Genomic DNA, 19,964 nt, shown 5'->3' with positions numbered 1-19,964 from the left:
GCTGTGATCGCCGACTGTTTCCCTCTTCTTCCTCTGGAGAGGTGGAGGCTGTTTGGTTGGAGATATGGGTCGGAAGTACCGTAGTTTATGTATGCTAATAGGGGAGTTGGGGGTTGTAGCTAGATATTTACGTTCAGTGGGAGACGCCCTTCATTCACCCACATGGTTACCAACGGGTCGTCTTCGCGCCACTTTCCTAAGCTCGCTATCATTTTTAAGCAGTGTAACTGGGCTATAAATTGACCCGCAATCGGCTCGGATTTCACTTCACGTCTCGTTGTGTCCGCCGTTTGAAAAGTTTGCGGGATAGTTGTGTATTTATTCGTCTCTTTTGTCGGTGAGAGACTACACGGCAGCCCAAGCAAGTGAGCGAAGATGGTGGATTTCGGCTGGTGAGTGTCTACCGAGCGCATGTTTATCGGCAAGGAAGTCGGATTTAGGGTTATTTTTTTAAAATCTCGATTTTGGTAAATGAAACTCTAAGCTGTGCGCATTACGCTTATTTTTACGCGTCTTTTGTTATCGTGCTGGCGGCGAGATCCAAACATTAACGCGTAAATGAAAATATTGGCCATGAAAACAGTGTAACGTGAGGCGCATGGCATCCTCGGCTCCACCATTGAGGGAATGAGGGAGATTTGAAAAGCTGTACGGAGCTCTCCCCGCTGCGTTTTAGCAACTAGTTGGGGAAAAATACCAGGTCTCCTGTTAATAAACGATGAGTTTATATCGACACACTGATTCAACGTGTGAAAAGTTAGTTTTTAAATCTGGACAATTGGCTGCTCGCTCTCGAGTGCAGTGGTGTGTGAGTTAAAGTGCCCCCCAGAACAAAGCAGCAGCACATGGGGCAGTTCTAGGCCGCGCGATTTAGCTTGGCTAGCCTAGCCTAGCCCCACTAATGTAAGAGTTGTAAGGGTTAAGCTCCAAACATAACACTATCAGGGCGGGTTTATTGAGAAAGATGTGGGGGTAAAATTGCGGAATTCAGAGGGGCAGATGTGCCATAGGTGCAATTTCTTTTACTTGAGCGTGTGCTCATTTGTTGTTAGCTAATGGCTAACCAGCGTCCTTAAACTCAATTTCAGTTTTATTAGCTTTCGAAACTGACTTCAGGAGAAAAACAAGCCAATTAAAAGCAAACTAGTTTTACTGGAACCCCCACGAATGCACCTGCACCGTTACGCTAGCCCTTGGTGTGAGGGCAGTTATAAAAACGTAGCGTGGTTTTGCCCCCCCATGTTTTCGGGAAGCTAACACCAGCTCGCAGCAGCTAAGCTACCTGCTCAAACGGCTGCTGCCTGCTGCTAGCCTCGGCTCCTAACACGGACGATAGCCTTGTTTTCTAGGACGTCCGAAATCGCGAGCCGTGGCTTTCTCCACGTGGAAAAAAGCAACACACTGCTACCTCTTCTAATGTGTGCTACGACATTTGCCTTTTGCGTGCTTGTTTTTCGAGTCGTTTATGCTAAGATTGGCGCACTTCGAGGCGCCATGTTAAAGAAGGTGGGGGAGGGGTGAACAACAGTGCTCGATGCGCAGGCGCTCCCGTGTCGCAGCGAACGCGGGCCGCAGGTTGTGCTGCTCATTCATGTTTTCGCTGACCTCGTGCTGCTCTAATAAGTCCCAGCTCCTCGTGCCACAACAAAAATCTCGTGCAAGAACTGTTAAACAGGGGCGCTGATGCGCTATTTCGATGTCTGGAAGACCGAATTGTCGTTAATTAAGTAAAAGTCACTTACACGTGGAACTTGTTGCAATGCGTTGATTTCCCCTAATGCGCTTTCTTATGTTTTCAGATTAACCGACCTTCCCCGGAGGTGCAGGACTCCCCCTAATCAAAGTTGCCTCGTGGAGCAGCATGGCTGGCCTTCCATGTGATGCTGTAATGGTCTGTGTATTGCCAAAGTGCTTACAGTGCAGGTAGTACTATGGAATACCTACTGCAGTGGAGGCACTTACAGCAATACCCTGACACTGATGTGCACAGTCTTCTGATATTTCATGTCCCTTTTTTTTTTTTTTTTTTTTTTTTTTTTCTTCTTTGAAGTACTGTCTTTGTGCTAAGGTGCATCTAGTGCAGATAGTGAAATAGACTAGCACCTACTGCCCTAAGTGCTCCTTCTGGCATAAGGGGCTGTGATAAACGCCACCAGACAATTTTTTTTTATTTTTTTTTTTTGAACTTCTAATTGGGCTCATATCTCGCAGTTCTCTGCTAGTTTTGCATAGTTGCACTACAAGAATATATGAGTTGTGCAAATCTATGCAAAACTGATGGTGGCCTGCTTGCTCTCCACCTGTTTAGATTTGCTTTTGTTTAAAATTTTGGTGTCACATCAGCCTGATTAAATTAAACTATGACAGTTTAAAAAAACAAACAAAACACCAAATGGGAGTGTCTGCCAGTAATCGTCCAATGAACTCAGTTTCAGCAGTACTAAAGTGCTTATAGTGCAGGTAGTGTTTTGCACAATCTACTGCAATGTAAGCACTTGAAGTACTTCTAACTGCATCTTTCTGTGGAATGGCCGAAGGTGGATTTCTGTTGATCGTCGCGTGGTCAGTTTTGCTGGTTTGCATTCAGCTTTAATGGTGTTTGCTGTGCAAATCCATGCAAAACTGACTGAGTTGATGAGCTATATTCTGCTAAGTGGGACTGGCAGACTTCATCAGAGGTTCTTTAGGTTTTATTGCATGTGATCGGAGACTCTAAGACATCCCTTTCTGTGTAGGTGGGGATCGGTAGCAATGCTGTGTTCCTCCAGGTATTGCACTTGTCCCGGCCTGTGTGGAAACGAGGAAATGGAACGGACCTGAATCTTAACTGGATATGTTGGTGTTTCATCAATTTGTTAACAGTGTTAGCTTTAAAATTTTCAGGTGGTTATTGTAACACCTCTTGAAAGATTAAATTTCTATTGCACATTCCTCTGACTCTGTGCTAATCTCTGAGTTGGCAGTTAAAGGTTTAAACACTGCAAAGTTGATGGATTTTGGCTAGACTTGTAACTATTTTGGAGCTTTAAATCGTGACGTGTCACATTTTGTCACTTCGTGGCTTTCAAAACCTTATCGTAGTCTTTGGACTACCTTTTGGCATTACTCGTGTTGCTGTAGCATGTGATCAAAAAGTCCCCTGCAAGCCAGAAACCTTTGTTACAAGTGGCTGTGCTCTGTAGTTGAAAACGGACATGTTTTAATTTTACATATTAAGGCTCTCCCTGTGCACACAAAACTAAAGACCTGCATTTATAGTGCAGGCAGTCACATGAAGGTGGCCATTCACTAGATAAATCAACATGGGGTTTCTCAATCTGCGTCTGAGCGAGTTCATATGAAAGAGGGGACATTGGTGACTTCTGACCAATCACAAACATGGATAAGTTGACACTGATTACACAGTGCAAAGTATTACGGGAGCAGTGGACAAGGGGGGGAAGCAACCGTGTGTGTGTGTGTGTGTGCGCGTGCTTTGCTCAGTTTGGAAAAAGGTCTGCTCTGGGGGAAAATGGTTCAACCTATTTGAACTCACAAAGGAAAGCCTGCAAGATAAATGCTGACTGTAGGTAAAGAGTATCTGTCATTCAGAAACTGGAGAATCTGGTGGATTACCATACATGTTCTGTTTGCAGCCCTGTTGGTGTTTAAGGGGGTGAAAGGCTTGAATATAAAGCCTGAATTGGACTGCTCTGATATAAACGTTTACAAGCACATTTTATTCTCAGGTCTAAGAATCAGGCTTTAGTAATGACGTTCAGTAATGCAGCAATGCAAAGACTTGAGCGCACTGAGGGCCATTTTTTTTTTTTTTTTTTTTTTTTTTTTTTTTTTTTAGGCAACTGGTGGGAATTTCATACTTTAAACATAATCTGGCCTGGTAAATGGCCTGTATTTATATAGCGCTTTTCTAGTCCCTAAGGACCCCAAAGCGCTTTACATATCCAGTCATTCACCCATTCACACACTGGTGATGGCAAGCTACATTGTAGCCACAGCCACCCTGGGGCGCACTGACACACTGATAATCTGTACTAGGGTTAGCTCTGCAGCACAAGGTACCATGGCGATCAACTGCTTTTTTTTTTTTCTTTTTGAAACACTGCATACCTGGGCTTAAAGTTAGACGCCATAGATTATAATCTCATGAAGTTGAAACAAATCCTAAACATCATGCAAAATTGTGAATGAATGAAGTAAATGAATGGGGGACAGGCACACCAGTTTACATTAAAGTCAGCACACAAACGGGCTTTTAAATATTTATCTTTTCACAATTAAACCACAGGCGTACGCGTCATTAAAACCACAACTTCGTACTTTTTTAGTTTATCGAGCCTGGCGATTGTAAAGAAGCTCATGTCCTACAGAATAGGAGCCATTCTGACTTCATTGAGGACGTAATAAATAAAAAGTCTGAAAATCTATAGTTCATCTAATTTTAATCCTAAAATATTAAAATTAGTTTGACATCCTTCCAAGTTTTGGAGAGGAGAAGGCTTTAAAGACGGATCAATGCTGAGCTCTGCCCACTAGATGGCGCTGCCTGGTAGCGCTTGTGACGCGGATTCAACCGCTGGGTGCAGGTAACATTATGGTACCGCCTCTGCTCTCGGTCCAGCCAACTTGGCCAACATGCCTCTTTGAAAGCGTCAAGTCACACGGCTGTAACTTTGTCTCTGCGTGTGGATTTAAAGGGTAATCCGCAGCGTTTCCCCGACGGAAACAAACCCGACACGTGCCCACGCTCAACCCTGAGATGTGGACTCACCTGATAACCGACGCGCTCTAGCTTGAAGAGAAATATCAACTTCCAAAAATACTTTTTTAAGTATTTATTTATTTATTTTTTACATTATTTATTTTTTTAAATTTCCTGTGATCATTCACCCAGGATTTTATACAAATGGATGCGCTGTGGGTCCGCTGTGTTTTCCTCCTGGCATGTTGCTGTGCATCAGGACTCGGCAGCGCAAACAAATGCGACGAAGTGCGCAAAGTTTTCCAACTCAGACAAATCGGACCAAGTCACTTATTGCCTTCAAATCCAAGACCAGGTACGTTGAGAGGTTTCCTTCCAGATGAAATCTCACAAAACATAGACAGTAATGCAAATGACTATGTCCTCATTTACATCTTCACGTCACCCAATCAGCACAAGAAACACTGATTGGAAGGAAATGAAGACCCGCGTACAGAAATCATTAACTGCTGTGTAGCTGCTTTAACCTGTCATTTTCCGTCTTTGCTGTGACAAAACGTGCATTTTAAATACATTTTCATGTGTGTGTGTGTGTGTGTGTGTGTGCGGTTATGGTCATGACAGAAGAGGACTCACATGTGGCTTTGTGACCTTTAGATCAAGATATATAAGATTCAGACAAAATCCACTCATTCATCTGTTAGTGTCATATTTTGAAAGTGTTACTCAGCATAAATAAATTTGGAAATGCCTCTAATTATTATTATTATTATTATTATTATTATTATTTAAAAAAAAAGCAGACATACCAGTGCAAATGAAGCATAAATCAGGCAGCTTCAGCTACACTAAACCAGTAGCTGAAGCTGCTGAGATTACTAGTGGGCCATGATGAAAAGCTTTCTTTCGGGTGTTTACAGCAGATAAGTGGCTTGGAGAGATAAACAGGAATTATTGTGAGTAAAGTTAGGCAAACTAGGACTCACTTAACTTTCTGAACGCCACCCATGGTAATTCGGCTCAAGACGGGGGGAATTATGGGTGTGGGTATTTCATGTAGGCTGTCATTGACTGGATGGCTGCCGCCTCCTGCTCCTGGTCTTCTCTGACCTCTTCCTGGAAAAGTAAATCTTAATGGTGTTGACTGCCATCCTGCCACAAACTGCTCCCTATAAACTTCGTCACCCCATCTCCCTGCTGCAGTGAGGAAAAATGATTCAAATGACTGAAAAACCCTCAAATGCCTCATAAACCTCTAAATAACCCTTATGTTATCATCATCACTCCTGCCCCTCAAACCAGCCTGTGTGGCTGTGTGGATTTAGGGTTTGCTGCAAACTTAACTTTAAGCATTCTAAACTCTTAATTCAGTGGCTCCTAACCCTGTGAAAACATTTGCCACTCTTTAAAACTCACACTTTTCTAACAACCTCAGGGCTTAAAGTGCATCATGACAGTGGGAAGATGTAAATCGTTCCCTTGATGGATTCAGATTATTGTCCTGACATACATCGGTGAGTGTAATGAGAGATAGTGAGAGGTAAAGTTTTTTTTTCTTTTTCTGTAATTGAACTGAGGTTTGTGGAAAAATAGCCCCTAGAAATTCCAGGAATCTAAGATACAGAGCTGTTTCCATGTTTGACAGTGCCTGCCTGATAAGAAGTGCCAGTTCGGGTCAAAACGCAGCAAGTCAAATGCTGTTGACTGCAGTGATGGAAGTGGAAATAGTTCCGGAAAGCATTTAGGTTAAAAAAGCAGGACCTGGGGCACTTTCATGTCGTCTTATCAGGAAGACTTTGAATTCCTCCACGTGTGCCATCGCCTGCTCTGCTCTCCTCCCCTCACTCTTGAAGCTCGCAGCGCACTGATAGTGTCTCTGGCAACAGCTCAGCACACTCTGCCTAGGCATGTCGGGAAGGCTGTTGCAGAGTTTTAGGGCTCTATGAGGATGTTTTGATTGTCCCTTATGTGGGAAGACTGCTAGTGTTTTGCAGCAGTGGCATATTCAAGACATCAGTTGAGTGAGACGATAACGCTTTGACGCAGATCTTACCTCCGGATCTCGTTGTTTTGGGTTTCTTGCTTCAGCAAAGCATTTATCAACCTGTGCACTGCTAGAAAAGCCTTGTTGTAATGTCTTCTTAACCAATGTTTGACGAATGTCCGCTGGCTTTGAAATAATTCTCAGGATAAGCTGTTGATGCTTCACATATGTAGGCTGTTTCTTATTAGAGTTTTGATCAGTAGGTTTTCAAATGTTTATCATGCGCACATGCATTTTTATCCATCCTGTTGATGTGTCTCTATTGTGGTCTAGTTTCATCCATTGCTTTAGTGCACATTAAAGTATTGTACTGAAATGTTTGGTCTTTATGGTTCCCAGAAGATTACTAAATCTGACATCTTATTGCACCTCCATCAGCTTGACATGCATGAGATTTGCTGAAATGGACCTCAAGAGCTATTGAACTGCCCCGCAGTTTGGTTCTTCACCACATGAATTGTTGGCCTAGCACATTTCGTCGATGTATTCATCCAATACTTTGGTTTTCAGACCAGATATCTGCAAAATTTAACATCATCATCAGCCACATCTGAGGTCACTGTCCAGCCTAAACATAGGTTTCTGGCACAACTTTAACCCAACTTAAGCTGCATGAAGGAGAAGTCAATTAATAAAAAAACCTCCAAGTCAGAAGTCCAGCAACATCTTCTTCAGGGACCAAGATGAAGGCCATAAGATGAAATGTTTTGGTATAGAATTAAAGTTCCATTGACGGGTCCATAATTTGTTGGACAAAGACACAATTTTTGTGGATTTGCCTCTGAACATCACTGCAGGGGATTTTAAATCAAACAATTAATATGTGAATAAAATGCAGATTTACAGTTTAAATTCAAGGGGTTTTGCAAAAAAGATTTAACTTTTTGCGAAATTATGAGATATTTTTTGCATAGTCCCCCATTTTCAGAGGCACTATAGTAATTAGACAGATGACCGACAAGCCTTTTTGTGGCTGTTTGGGTCCTGTTCCCTTGTTACTGCATGACAAATGAAGCAGATACACCATTTAAAGTTTAGTATCTAAAGTGTGGAATTTTTATTTTGTAGCTTTTTGCTGCAATTTAAAATATGTGGCCCAGAGTGATGCTGTTGACAGTGAAAGAAGCCATCACAACAAAATAACCCTATCAGAGAGAGAGAGAGAAAAAACTTTAGGATAGGCCAAATCAGCAATCTGGTACATTGATCAGCTCAGAAGCACCAAAAGGCCCAAAAGACCACAGAAGACATCAAAATCACAACCTCTAACAAAGTCAAGGACACTCCCGAGGAGGTAGGCGTATCATCGTCGAGGTCTACAATCAAGACACTCCTTCATGAATGTAAATAGAGAGGGTTTACAACACAGTGAAAACCACTGGTTACTCTCAAGAGCAGGAAGGCAAGATTAGAATTTGCCAGAAAACAACTCAAAGAGGCCACAAATGAAACCAAGATGAACTTGAAGAGTATGGAGAAGGAGAGGAACGGCTCACGATCTAAAACATAACACATTATCTGTCAAACGTCATGGTGGCAGTGTTATGGCATAGGCGTGTACAGCTGTCAGTGGAACAGCCACTAGTGATATTGATGATGTGAGTGCTGATAGAAGCAGCAAGATGAATTGTGAAGTGTACAGGGCTTTACTCTCAGCTCAGATTCAGATAAATACTGCGAAACCGATCAAACAGCACTTTGCAGTACAAATGGACAATGACCCAAAGCAAACAGCAAAAACAGCCTAGGAGTTTCTCAAGCTAAAGAAAAGGGAAGGATAAATGGGATATTCTTAAATTGGCAAGTCAGTCACCTGATCTGAACCTGATGCAACATGCTTTTGAGTTAATGAACACAAATTTGAAGGTAGAAAGACTCACAAACAAGCAGCAACTGAAGGTGGCTGCAGTAAAGGCCTTACATGTCCACGAGTTCTAGACTTTAGGCAGACAGTGACCGCAAAGGATTTTCATCAAGTACTAAAAACAGTCCTTATATTTAAAATCGTGCTTGTTTGTCTAATAAAAGTTGAGCCTCTGGAAATAAAAAATGGCTGCAATTCCTGTAATTTATGTCTTACGTCTGTGACCATGTGTTAATAGTAGCGTGGGCTGTCAAATCCCTTAAATCTGAAAGCAAGATGGCAAAAGATTTCAACTTCCCCTCTGTGCGTTTTAGCTTTATCATGTTTTAATCCGTAAAGCTTCAAGCTTCACTAACATGTAGTGTTGATGAATCTTAGGTTCAGACCTTCAGGTGTGTGTTTCCAAGAACTCCACATGTTGCACCAAAAAGATGGAGGAGAGGTACCAGGTGGCAGCCCGGAGAGACATCCAGAACCTTCTCCAGACGTCCAGCTCCAGCCTGAAGTTTCTCATAGTGCGCAACGTGGCCGCTTTTCAAGGTGGGTACTTCTTTCTTTGTGTTCAGTCGTCGTGCTTGTAAGCACGCGCTGAGCTCAAATGTTTATCGTTATAACATGTGCGTAGATGTTTTCTCATGTTTTCAAGCTGAAGTATACTTAAAGGAGTTAAGGTTTGTGAGGGTGCTGTCAAAACAGGGGGTGAGTCAGTTTGCGTGCAGTAAGACTCCACATCAGAGCAGACAGAGAGTTTCTGTCCTCCTTACAGCTACCATGCGATCTTCAGATTAGATATGCCGGTTGTTTCTGTTAGAGCCTAGAGAGGCCGTGTGTAGGGGTGAATATCTGTCAGGTGTGTGTGCCTGGGAATAAATCAAGACTGTTGCATAATCTCGAATTCGGAGTGCTGGCCTTGGTAGTTGTCTCATCATAAACGCATCTTAAAGGAACTGATGTATCCTTCCATCGCTGTGTTGTTTTTCATTCCTCTCCATCCTTTCACTCAACAATGACTTACAGGTAGCAACTTGCCTCGCTCTGCACGCTCTCCTTTTTCTCCCTTCACTCCGGCTGATAGCCGACATACAATGGCTGAATGGGTGTGCAACAAATTTAGAGCTTATGACTTAAATGTACAATTTCAGACATACAATTAAGCCACTTCAGTTTAATGATGTCTCTCAGTTTAAAAAAAAAAAAAAAGGCGTGCTGTTATCCTCCCCCGACGCTCCAGAGATTTATAGGAGTGACTTGCATGATCACAGTGTTTCAGTCGCGGTTTGCAGGGGCATTGCCCTGTTTTTGTCATCAGATGTTTCTTGTGTCTTTTTCAAGGCTGAAAAGTTGAAAGAAAGTACACACTGTAGCCTTTCTTCAGAAGTTTATGAAGGATGACACATCTGAAACAGTTAAAACTGCTGACACTGGGAAAGTGTAAGGATTGTAGCAGCTGCTTTATACTCCCCGTGGCACTAAAATGTTAAAGTTTCACTCAGTTATGGAGTTTTTAATAACAGTCTCATCAATGTGTTGTACATTTGGTAATCTAGTTAGGAGTTTTAGCTGCAGGAACCTGGGATCAAACTAAAAATGAACCATTGTGTCCATCTTCAGTGTAATAAAGGACATCGGAGCCCTGTGGCACAGAGGGATCACATTAGACATGAATCACACAGACATATTTAGCAGGATCAAGCTATTGCTCTTTTTATGACAAAACAAAAATTGCATTTAGACTCCTGCTTAAATGTCAATCTGTGTATTCTTCCAGAGGTCTCCTTAAAGCCTCTGGACTCCGGGGTCAGCTGTGGTAACCAGTAGCTGCTTGAAAATAAGCAGCACTCTCATAGTTTGGTCTGTGGAAAGGCAGCCAGAGTGAGCTTGTGCCAAACTAAACAGAGATCCCTGTCAACATCAGCTTGCATCAGTCAACAAACAGCGGCGACTGCAGCCAGCATCCAGGCTGAATAATACAAGTGGCAACAGACGTTCAGAATATTAAGAGTCACAGCTGCATTGTTACTGAATATTTCACATATTACACCATTATGCAAAGCTGATGAGCTGTTTGGGTTCTTTATTTGTTTTTATATTTCAGACTAAATCAGGGCTGCCAACAGATGAAGCTGTTTCTTTCATTCTTAATATTCTGATTATCATATATAGCTTTGAAAACTAAAGTTCATAAAATTAAATGAAAAGAAATGGTTCCCATCAATGTTTCTTCTTAGTAAACGTCATTTAAAATGAACGTTTCTGAATCTCTGACATCTGACAAATCTGTTTATTTCCCGCCAAAAACTGCAGTTCCTTGAGTGGCCACTTGACACAGGATGTAAAACCGAGTCAATACCAGCAAGTCAAACTCTAGAGGAGAAAAAAATATGCTTATAGTCTGGAACAAATTGTTAACTTCGCTCTTTGTGACAGCTTTAAGGAGAGTGATTTCTTTCTTTCTTTCTATTAATGATGTGCCCATTTCAAACATTAGTACATGTCCATGCTGCAGTATTTTTTGGGCGATTGGCAGGTATGCTTAATAACAGAGAAAAGGAAACAACAACAACAACAACGGTGTATTAGATGTGTTAGGTGGTTGCTAGGCAAATCCAACTTTTGCAGATATAGATATTACATATTAGATATTCTTGTGAAATTGGTGGAGGGGGAGGTAGAGCGGGTCCTCTAACAACTAATTCCCGGCTCCTCCTTCCATATGTTGAAGCATCCTTGGGCAAGATACTGAAGCCCAAGTGGCCCTGATGCATCCATCTGAGTGTGAGTGTGTGCGTACGAATTTTAGATAAAAGTGCTTAGACATAAATAGACTGAGAGTGAGTAGAAAATTGCTATATAAGTACCAGTCAATTAAATTAAAATGATAAGGTGCATTTATAAGGTGTTATAGGTGCATAAATACTAAAAGCAAGTCAGGCGATTACATTTCCTGTTGACATGTACTCATAGATTCAGACTGAGTTATCAAATTATTAACAAAATTCAACATATTTTCCACTGAAATCACCTAAGTCAGCCTCACTGGGTCAACCCAGAACTAGATCTGCCTGAAAGTAGCTATCGTTGGCCCTATAACGGATCATTGAACCATCCCTTTGTTGGAGTCTGGTTGCACGGCAAGAGGAATACAAAACTGATAAGGATCATGGATTCAGATCAGATCAGGCCTGGATCCATTTTCACTCTGGTGACTGTGCGAGCTCATCCCATCATCATTCATAGCAGCTCACTTTATCCTGACATGATCTTCTCATTTAAAGTATAGATGTAGACTGCTCTGTTACTATATTTCTTACAACATGTTTTCCTTTACTGCAAGTTGACCTTCATAACATACTTGGAAAGCTGCTGTGAATATTTTTAGTAAGTATAACACACTCATTACATATGCTTACTGTTAGGCTACCAGTAACTCAGTAAAACATCTCTGCCATGACTGTAAGAGAGCCAGTGTCTGATAGTGAAGCCTGATATTAGATCAGGTTATAAATGCATACACTGGAAACCATTAAAACGTTTTTTCTTAGTCTTATTAAGCATTTCTGTCCAGTAATAATGTCAGAAATAATGCAATCCTCTATAAAATAAATAAAATAAAGAGGTTGTTACAGCCCATTAGTACATTAAACCTTTACTGAATAATTATTGAAAAAACAAAAGGGTCATAAACTTGAGCAAAAACAGCTTTTATTTAAGGGCGGCTCCGCCCCCACGGTCTGTTGCTATCTGGGTAACTGATATCACATCTGTTTCAGTTTCTGTCACTTACGCTTTGTTTACAGCTGAATAATTAGATTTAAAAATCAAATGTAAAATTCTTCATCTAATGAAGATTCTTGATGGGCAAACGATGTCAGCAGACATTATAAAAATATGCTTTTTATTTAACTTTGTTTGATGAAGTGCACCAAGCTAATTAAAAGGACTTTTTTCGTCATTCCTCTTTCTTTAAGGTAAATATCACGGTCAATAAACACGCGTCCATATTCCTCGGTACACTGAATTAAAATGGAGGCTCTGCTCTTTATTTACCAGTTGCCATGGTGAATCCTGGTATCGGCGCTCCAATGATGGTGGCTTCGTTTCTGCGTGCACTTAGATCAGAGTTGATTGAACTAACTCTGATTAGCCTTTCTGGAGCAGGAAGATCAGAGTGGCCGATCTAACAGTCAATGAAGTCAGAGTTTGTTTTTAAAATCTGAGACATTGTTGAAGAGTTTGCCCTTCCTGGAAAAGGGCCCCAATGGTGCGGAAGGAGCTCATGGGCAAACATACATATATAGACAGACAAAGGATTATTTTGTTGTATTCTAGAAAGATATGAACACTAAAAGTCTGAATTATTAGGGGCATGGCAGCTTTAACTGATCGGTAGGTAACGTTTCATCTCTGTCATCATTCTGTTGTAGAGAAAAGAGCTTCAAGGGTTACTCCTAGTAAGGGGTGAAGAGTTAAGCTGATTTGGTGTTGTTCCTGCATCGTCATAATAATGCTAGGATCAACATTCCAACTGACCAATCACATTGCAGTGATTTCATAGCTTTCCAATGTGGGGAAAAAAAGAAAAGAACATTGCCTGCATTTATATAAAAGTCTGTTACATCACTCCTGCTGGTTTAGTGGTGATGGTTCTTGCTCCGAAGGCAGGGAGTATGTATTTGATTCAGTTTGTTTGTGTGTTTGTTAGCTGTGTAGTGTCCAGAGTTTGTAAGATATCATGTTAAAATTTTGTGTGATGGTAGATACAAATAACAGTTTGTTGAACTTATGGGAAACTCAGGTCTAGATCACACCCTTTGGGGAAGCTGTGCTCTCTGAGTGCTCTTGTTTTTAATAGCATTAGCCAAAGTTTGGCTAATGCTAACTAAATGCTAAGACAACTCCATTGGTCAGTTGCAGTATTGATCCTGAACCAACGTTATTATGATAATTTATGAATGAAACCAACACTTCACTCTTATCGTGCATTGTTTTTAAATACTAAATTTAGCATCCACATTAACAATATAATAATTAATAATTAATAGGTCTACAGACTGGTGGGCGATACCGAGGAAGTTATGTCTGTGTTTTATGTACAGTCTGTGGATCTGAAGTATGTTCAAAACAAAAACCTAAAAACACTGCTCCTATCAAAACATCACTCTCTAAAAGTTACTGTTTACTTAGAAAATAATATCTCATAAATATGAAAGATAACATAACAAGCAATAAAGTGCAAATGATTAAAAAAAAGAGACGTTTAGTTCATTGTAACCTAACTTCTTCTCTGAACACCTGTTGAATGTTGTTTGTCTTGTTGTTGAGGTGAACCTGTGCTAATCAGAGCTGATATTTGCTCAAATGTAGACACAGACTTTTTGGCTCACAGCCTTAAGTGTCTGTTTACACACACACACACACACACACACACACACACACACACACACACACACACACACACACACACACACACACACACACACACACACACACACACACACCAGAGCCACCCACGTGGCATTGTTCTATTTGGCGTACATGCTTTAAGAGCCTTTGTCACACTGAGAAGACTCACTGTGGCACGATATGTATGGGAAGCACGGAGGGACAGAAATGTCTGGCAGGTTTTTAAGATCTTAACAGGGTGGAAACAGAACTGTTTTGCAGTTCATGTGCAGACATAAAAGAATCCCAAGTCAAGCATTTAATCCGTAGCTCCTATCTGGGGAATGTTCAGTGATGCTGAATTAATATGAATGAATTATTTCTCATTCGTCTTGTGTGAGTGTGGGACTTCTTTCAACTGTCTTTAGGTTATAATGGGAGTAAAGCAAAGAGCCAGCAACCTTATATAGCATCTTTGGGGAAAAAACTACTCTCAATACTTCCTGTGGTGCTGTTCTGCTTCATGTTTATAGTATATAATAAAAAAAAGAAAAAAATGGACAGGCAAGCTTTATCTTCCAGAGCCGGGGGTGGGGGTGTGGAGCAAAAACAACCCTGGTAGACGGAGTCTCCAAATGATTGGCAGCCTGCACTGTAATTTGAGAGACAACAAAGAACATGCAGAGTGTCTAATGCATTACAACCACAGACAGGAAGAAGCACGAGTTAAAACTGGGTCGGCTAATGTGGTCATTTGTTCTGTGCAAAGCCTTCAATTAGGCATCTTTATATGATGCTGCTGAAGGGAGAGGGGGATGAGGAAATTAGAGGAATGTAGCTGGATAAACACTTAGGAGACACCGAGAAATAAAAGGCACCCATAAAATGCTATTTAAATTTTTGTTTTTTTCCCCTGGTGAACTCTGGTGTATTTTTATTCTTTAAAAAAATCTTCAAGGGCATCTTTTGTGAGGGGAAAAGAAAACAATTGGTGGTTTAAGACAATGAAAACGAGCTCTTGAGCTGTTAATTGTGAGCAGTGCGTCAAAGCAGAATTCATCCTGCAGGAATGGTTCATTACATTTCTGAAGACAATTTTTTCACAACATTTTAATTCTTAAACAAACCTGACTGCTGCCTGTCAGGTAATTTCACAGCAAAAAAAAAGTTTGCTGAGCAACTAGGAAGTGGAGGAAAAAAACAATAAAGATGGAGTTGACGGCCTTTGAGTTCTCCGCTTTTTTTTCCTCCCCCCCTCTTCCAGCTGCCGGTCTGTCAGCGAGTCTCCCAGGACTGCATGTTTTCATTCAGCGTTGTGAGGTTTTCCTGCGCTTGGTCCACACAACGCACAAATATGCAGCCTGCTGAGCGGCGCTTCAGGGGAGATCTTTTTTCATCTCGCGCAGGTTTGTCTTACATCCATGGCAACCAACCTGTGCAATCCCCAGCTCCCCGTGGGGATGGAGTCACATAAACCTCAAACAAAACCCACTATGAATCAGCTGTTGAGATGCTTGAGAAGAGTTTCTGAGTCGGGTTGCTCAAATCATAGCAAAGCAGTCTGAGATAGCAGATGAGAGCAATGCTCTCCTCCAGGAGAAGCGTTTGATTTTCTTTCTTTGGGGCATTTGAAAAGTGGAGTATTGTATCGCGCCTGCTGGAGAACTGTTTGTGTAAAAAATATCATCAGGAATTTGTAATGACTCCCTGCTGGTCTAGCAGACAGTTGTAGTTCCTCTAGAGTTCAATTTATGTGTGTGCTGATGACACACTACTGTACATGTGTGAGTGCAGCTACATCACAGAGGTTGGCCTACAAATGATAATGGTGGCACTTTGTACTTGTGAACGATCAAAAGATTCGTTTGTTTTGTTCTGAGGAGCATGCTTTTTCTTTCACTTGATCCACATCTGTCTGTTAAATATGAAGCTACAGCTGCTAGGTATGCTGTTACTGCAGTGTCTTCGGGTGCCTGCTGACCGTGGCAGAGGATGAGGGCCCTGCTGGGCTTAATGTGGCTCTCTGTTGGCAGGCCGTAGGGAGCAGACAGCTCGTCTATCTGCACAGAGTGCCTGTTGCCAGGTGGAGGCAGAACTCAAAGTTTCTGGTGTAAAAGGTCTGTGGGATACTCTTTTCATGTGATATTTGATGGGGTTTCTTTCTGCTACTCTTGTTCCTGGTGAACTCTGCCATCAGTTCTGGCCAAATTGTCAACCAATCAGCATTTGATGCACAGCTGAGCTACATGCTCTTGGATTTTTTTTGGACCGCACAGGGGCATATAGGCTGAATAGGGAGACATCTCCAAAAATGGACACAGAGTTGTGTCATATTTCAGTCTCATTTTGTCTGTTTTTGGTTTCTGTTTTTATTGTTTTTCTGTTTTTTACTAAGGCTGTGCAATATGAGGTTAAATACAGATGATGATGTAAAATCCTATAATTCATGGTGTTGCAAAATACAGTGTACAGTAGTTTTTTTTGGTTTGTTTTTTTTCCATCCCTTGAATGACTGTTTGCAGTCTTACAAAGTACTACATGCACTTTTTAAGACTGCGAGACAGAACTGCATAGCATCAAACAGGAGAAGGTCCAGCCATGATAATTTTGGGAGATTGTTTCTACCTCTGTAGCACAAATTCGGGTTGGTCACGAAAACGTCTGACACACCCCAGAAAACTATACTTTGCAAATTATGACGTTTACCGGTCGGCATAAGTCGAGGCTCACACGCCAAAAACTGCTTCTACCACCTACACACGAATCATGTGAAAGCGCATGCAGTGAGTTCACCAATGAAAAGCACAAAAGGACCTTCAGGTAAATAAAGCCCAGAGTCAAATGTTAGAATTGCAGCTATAGTTTTTAAATAAAGCAATAAGTTTTATTTTAACCCTGGAATCTATTGTTTACGTAGCCCACACTACTGCTCACTGCTGCTGTAACCAAAACTTTATATATTGTTATTTCTGTTAAATATTGCTGCCTCTACAAGGCGAATCATCTCACTCTTCATGATAGTGTTGTACCTGAATAGGGTTGTATGTCGCTGTTAAATGCAATATAATTTTTGAGAGCTTCTCAAGACAACAGGAACTTTGGTACATTAAACACACGAGATAAAATGGGGTAATCAGAGAGCATAAGATACGTTAATAAGCACATTTGAGCCAGGTTGGCAGTTTTGCTTGTGCTTTCCATCTTTATACTGTAGTGGTTTATATAGAAGTGAAAGATCCCTGGTTTGATCCCTGGAGGAAATACGAATCCCTTTGGTGTTGCATGAAGAAATGAGAGAAGGAGAAAATCAAACATGTGGAGTCTCCTGCTTTAGCAACCTCATATAATCTTATATATTATAATCTTTTCCAGTCATTATTCTCAGCTAATGCCTCTTTACCTTCCTGATTGTAGCTGAACTGTCTCCTGTATGTCTTTAGCTCAGGAATGATCTCCTTTCTCCATGCAAACAGTCATTAAAGTGGTTTTTACTGTCTCTTCTGACTGTAGAGAAGTCCTAACTAGAAAAACAGCAAGTTTATTTATGACAATAGTACATTTACCGAGATCTAAAGATAGAGAGTCTGTATTTCACAATAACAAAAATCAAAATTTAAACAGCATGAATGAATAAATATGGACTGCAGCTGGTAAATCAAGGAAGGGGAAAAGGCCATATTTCATCTTCCAGCTTTAATGAATGCTACATGACCACTTGATAAGACAGCTGAGATCGGCTGTTATAAATTTACATCAATGTTTGTGGCGTGAAGCTGTTGTGACCATTAACACTCTGTGGCTTGTGGTCTTCCTTCCAGGCAGTGTGTCATTTTGGTTTCCAGGCTGGGTAAAAAAACGAGACACAGGAATCCAGCAGACATAGTCAGTCAGCCTTTGCTTCTAATTGCAAGCTACTATTTTGTCAGGAACTCCACTGGTGCTGATGAATGCAGCATTAAATAGGCAGGGCTGGCTGCTGGTATCGCTGAAGTGGAAAGCTAGCCTGTTGTTCTCAGGACTTGCAATTTGCTCTCATAAATACTAATTGTGTTTCTGTTTACCAGCTTTTAAAGGATCCACTGCCCATCCTTTGCTCTTTGAATTGATAAAAGGAACACAGCTGAATGGCAGCGGCCCCACAGCTTGACTGAGAGGAGACCGCGGTCAGCTGTCAAATTAGTTAAATGTGCTCTGTGCCAAACAAGGAGCTCTTAGTAGGAGGGAAGTAAGGTTGCTTTTAATCGCTTCCAATTACACATTATATTTGTAACTTGGGGGGTTTAATTTTGATTTTTGAAGTACAATTTCAGTGTATAAATTCTGTTCAAGTAAAGTAAAATTATTACTCAGTTGGGTAACACTTTTGGAAACTACAAGATCCTGAGCTTGATTTGGATAAAAAGAGTATTTTTCATTTTTAATGTGATTGAAAAATTACATTTCAGTTTGGTGAATCTAAGGAAGGTAAAGTAAGAAGTCAGGAATGCTAAGGTCCCGATTGCACCGGCCTAGAGACCCATCTGCAAGCCACCGGTCATCAAGGAAGAATGTGTATTCTCTAACTGGTTGGTGAGTGAATTGATTGCTTTAGTCCAAGTCATGCAGGGCTAGAGACTGGTCAGTGGTGACAGGTTGATAGGGGAAAACGTGCTTCCGCCAACCAGTTTCCAAATGGTTGCTGTTTTAGTGTCTTTGCCACTGATATCAACTGGTGACAGCCAGCAATTACTTGGCAACTGGGAATATTCATTTTTCCTTAGCAACTGGAGTTTTCGAGGGGGATCCTGCTTCAATCTGTAGTTTTCTAACTCATGCAGTGTGCCTATAAATATTGATTTTACAGAAAAATGAGAAAAATTCATCCACATTAATCATCCCTATTTTGAGAAGAATAAAATCTCAGTAAGGTGATTTTTGTTTACATATTCTCTGGTATGTTTAGATGTGATTCAATCCTGGATATCTGCCTCTAGCTGTTGTGCTTTTCCTCCCTTAGTTTGGCTCGTTTTGTATGTTATTATTGAATTCATGAAGGTAATTAGCAGTCTGTGACTTTTTCCTCTAATGTACTTGGCTGTTGCAAGCCCATAAGAGTTCATAAGCTCCTCCAAAAACCCCTTGAGGTGAGTTTAATTTACCAACCGAGCAGCTTCCCTTGGGCCTCAGGCCCTGGGGAGCTCCACGCCCCATTTTCTTTTATCAAGCGTGTTTGGGCCTAAAGGCAGGTGCTGCATTATTATTTGTTCCCTGTCTTGTATAGCAATCTAGTTGAAATATAAAATGGTGCTGGACATTTCCATCTTTAGAGCCCCCGAGCTAGTAATGCAAAACAAAACGCAGCTTGTATTTATTATCAGAGGGTCAGCTAAGGTCCAAATCTCTAATGGCTTTTTCATAAATCCTTATTTTATTAATTTATTTTGTCTTGTAGGTGAAGCCAGTGGGGTCGAGGTTAACTCATTGCAATTACTGCTCTTTCCAGTGCTCCTTTGTAATCAGATTGTAGTTTGCCAGGCTGCACTTGTTATGATGGTAATAAAACACAACTGCATCACTTACGTAAATCGCTTTTTCCACCTCAGCCTGTTTCTCAGTAGCATTTTAAATCTACACTACGACGCATGAACAGCTCTACCTCAAAATACCCAATGAACTCTTTAAGATTAAATGGTTCTTTATTTAATAGGTGTATAGAAAGCGCTCGTCTGTGCTGCTGACTTGTTGCTTCAGGAGTCTTAATCTTGCGTAGGCACTCTTCTTCTGTGATGATATTCCTTTGTGATTGCCGGGGCAAAGAGGTGCAGAGCCAGAGCAGCCAGCACACTGAACTAACGGCCCCTTTTCCATCCACATTTCTCGAAGAATTTCTCAGTAATTTCTTACCAAGGTCAGATATTGCGCTGCGACCAGCTCTGGGCTGCACTGCATCAGCGACTACAGTAACACAGTGTTTGCTTCCAGTAAAGTTTCTA

The 19,964-nt window shown here is 41.2% G+C and overlaps 1 protein-coding gene across 2 annotated transcripts in view; it reads left to right on the top strand.

The window, feature by feature from the left end:
- The first annotated feature begins 4,610 nt into the window (after nt 1-4,610).
- Nucleotides 4,611-19,964, top strand: part of gpc5a (glypican 5a) — a 155,244-nt gene continuing 139,890 nt past the window's right edge. The window contains exons 1-2 of one of the 2 annotated variants that reach the window (XM_085403192.1): nt 4,611-5,057; nt 8,989-9,150. In XM_085403192.1, the coding sequence (XP_085259318.1) occupies nt 4,907-5,057; nt 8,989-9,150 (313 nt within the window). In that variant the 5' untranslated portion in view covers nt 4,611-4,906. The remainder of the gene's footprint in view (nt 5,058-8,988; nt 9,151-19,964) is intronic. The other variant, XM_085403184.1, reaches the window with a different exon arrangement.

This window comes from Rhamphochromis longiceps, linkage group LG1 (assembly GCF_057381845.1).
Source record: "Rhamphochromis longiceps isolate RC_006_pf linkage group LG1, R_longiceps_female_GT1.1, whole genome shotgun sequence".
Classification (NCBI taxonomy): Eukaryota; Metazoa; Chordata; class Actinopteri; order Cichliformes; family Cichlidae; genus Rhamphochromis; species Rhamphochromis longiceps.
The sequence above is the reverse complement of the archived record's forward strand: the minus strand, read 5'-3'. Positions and strand labels throughout refer to the sequence as shown.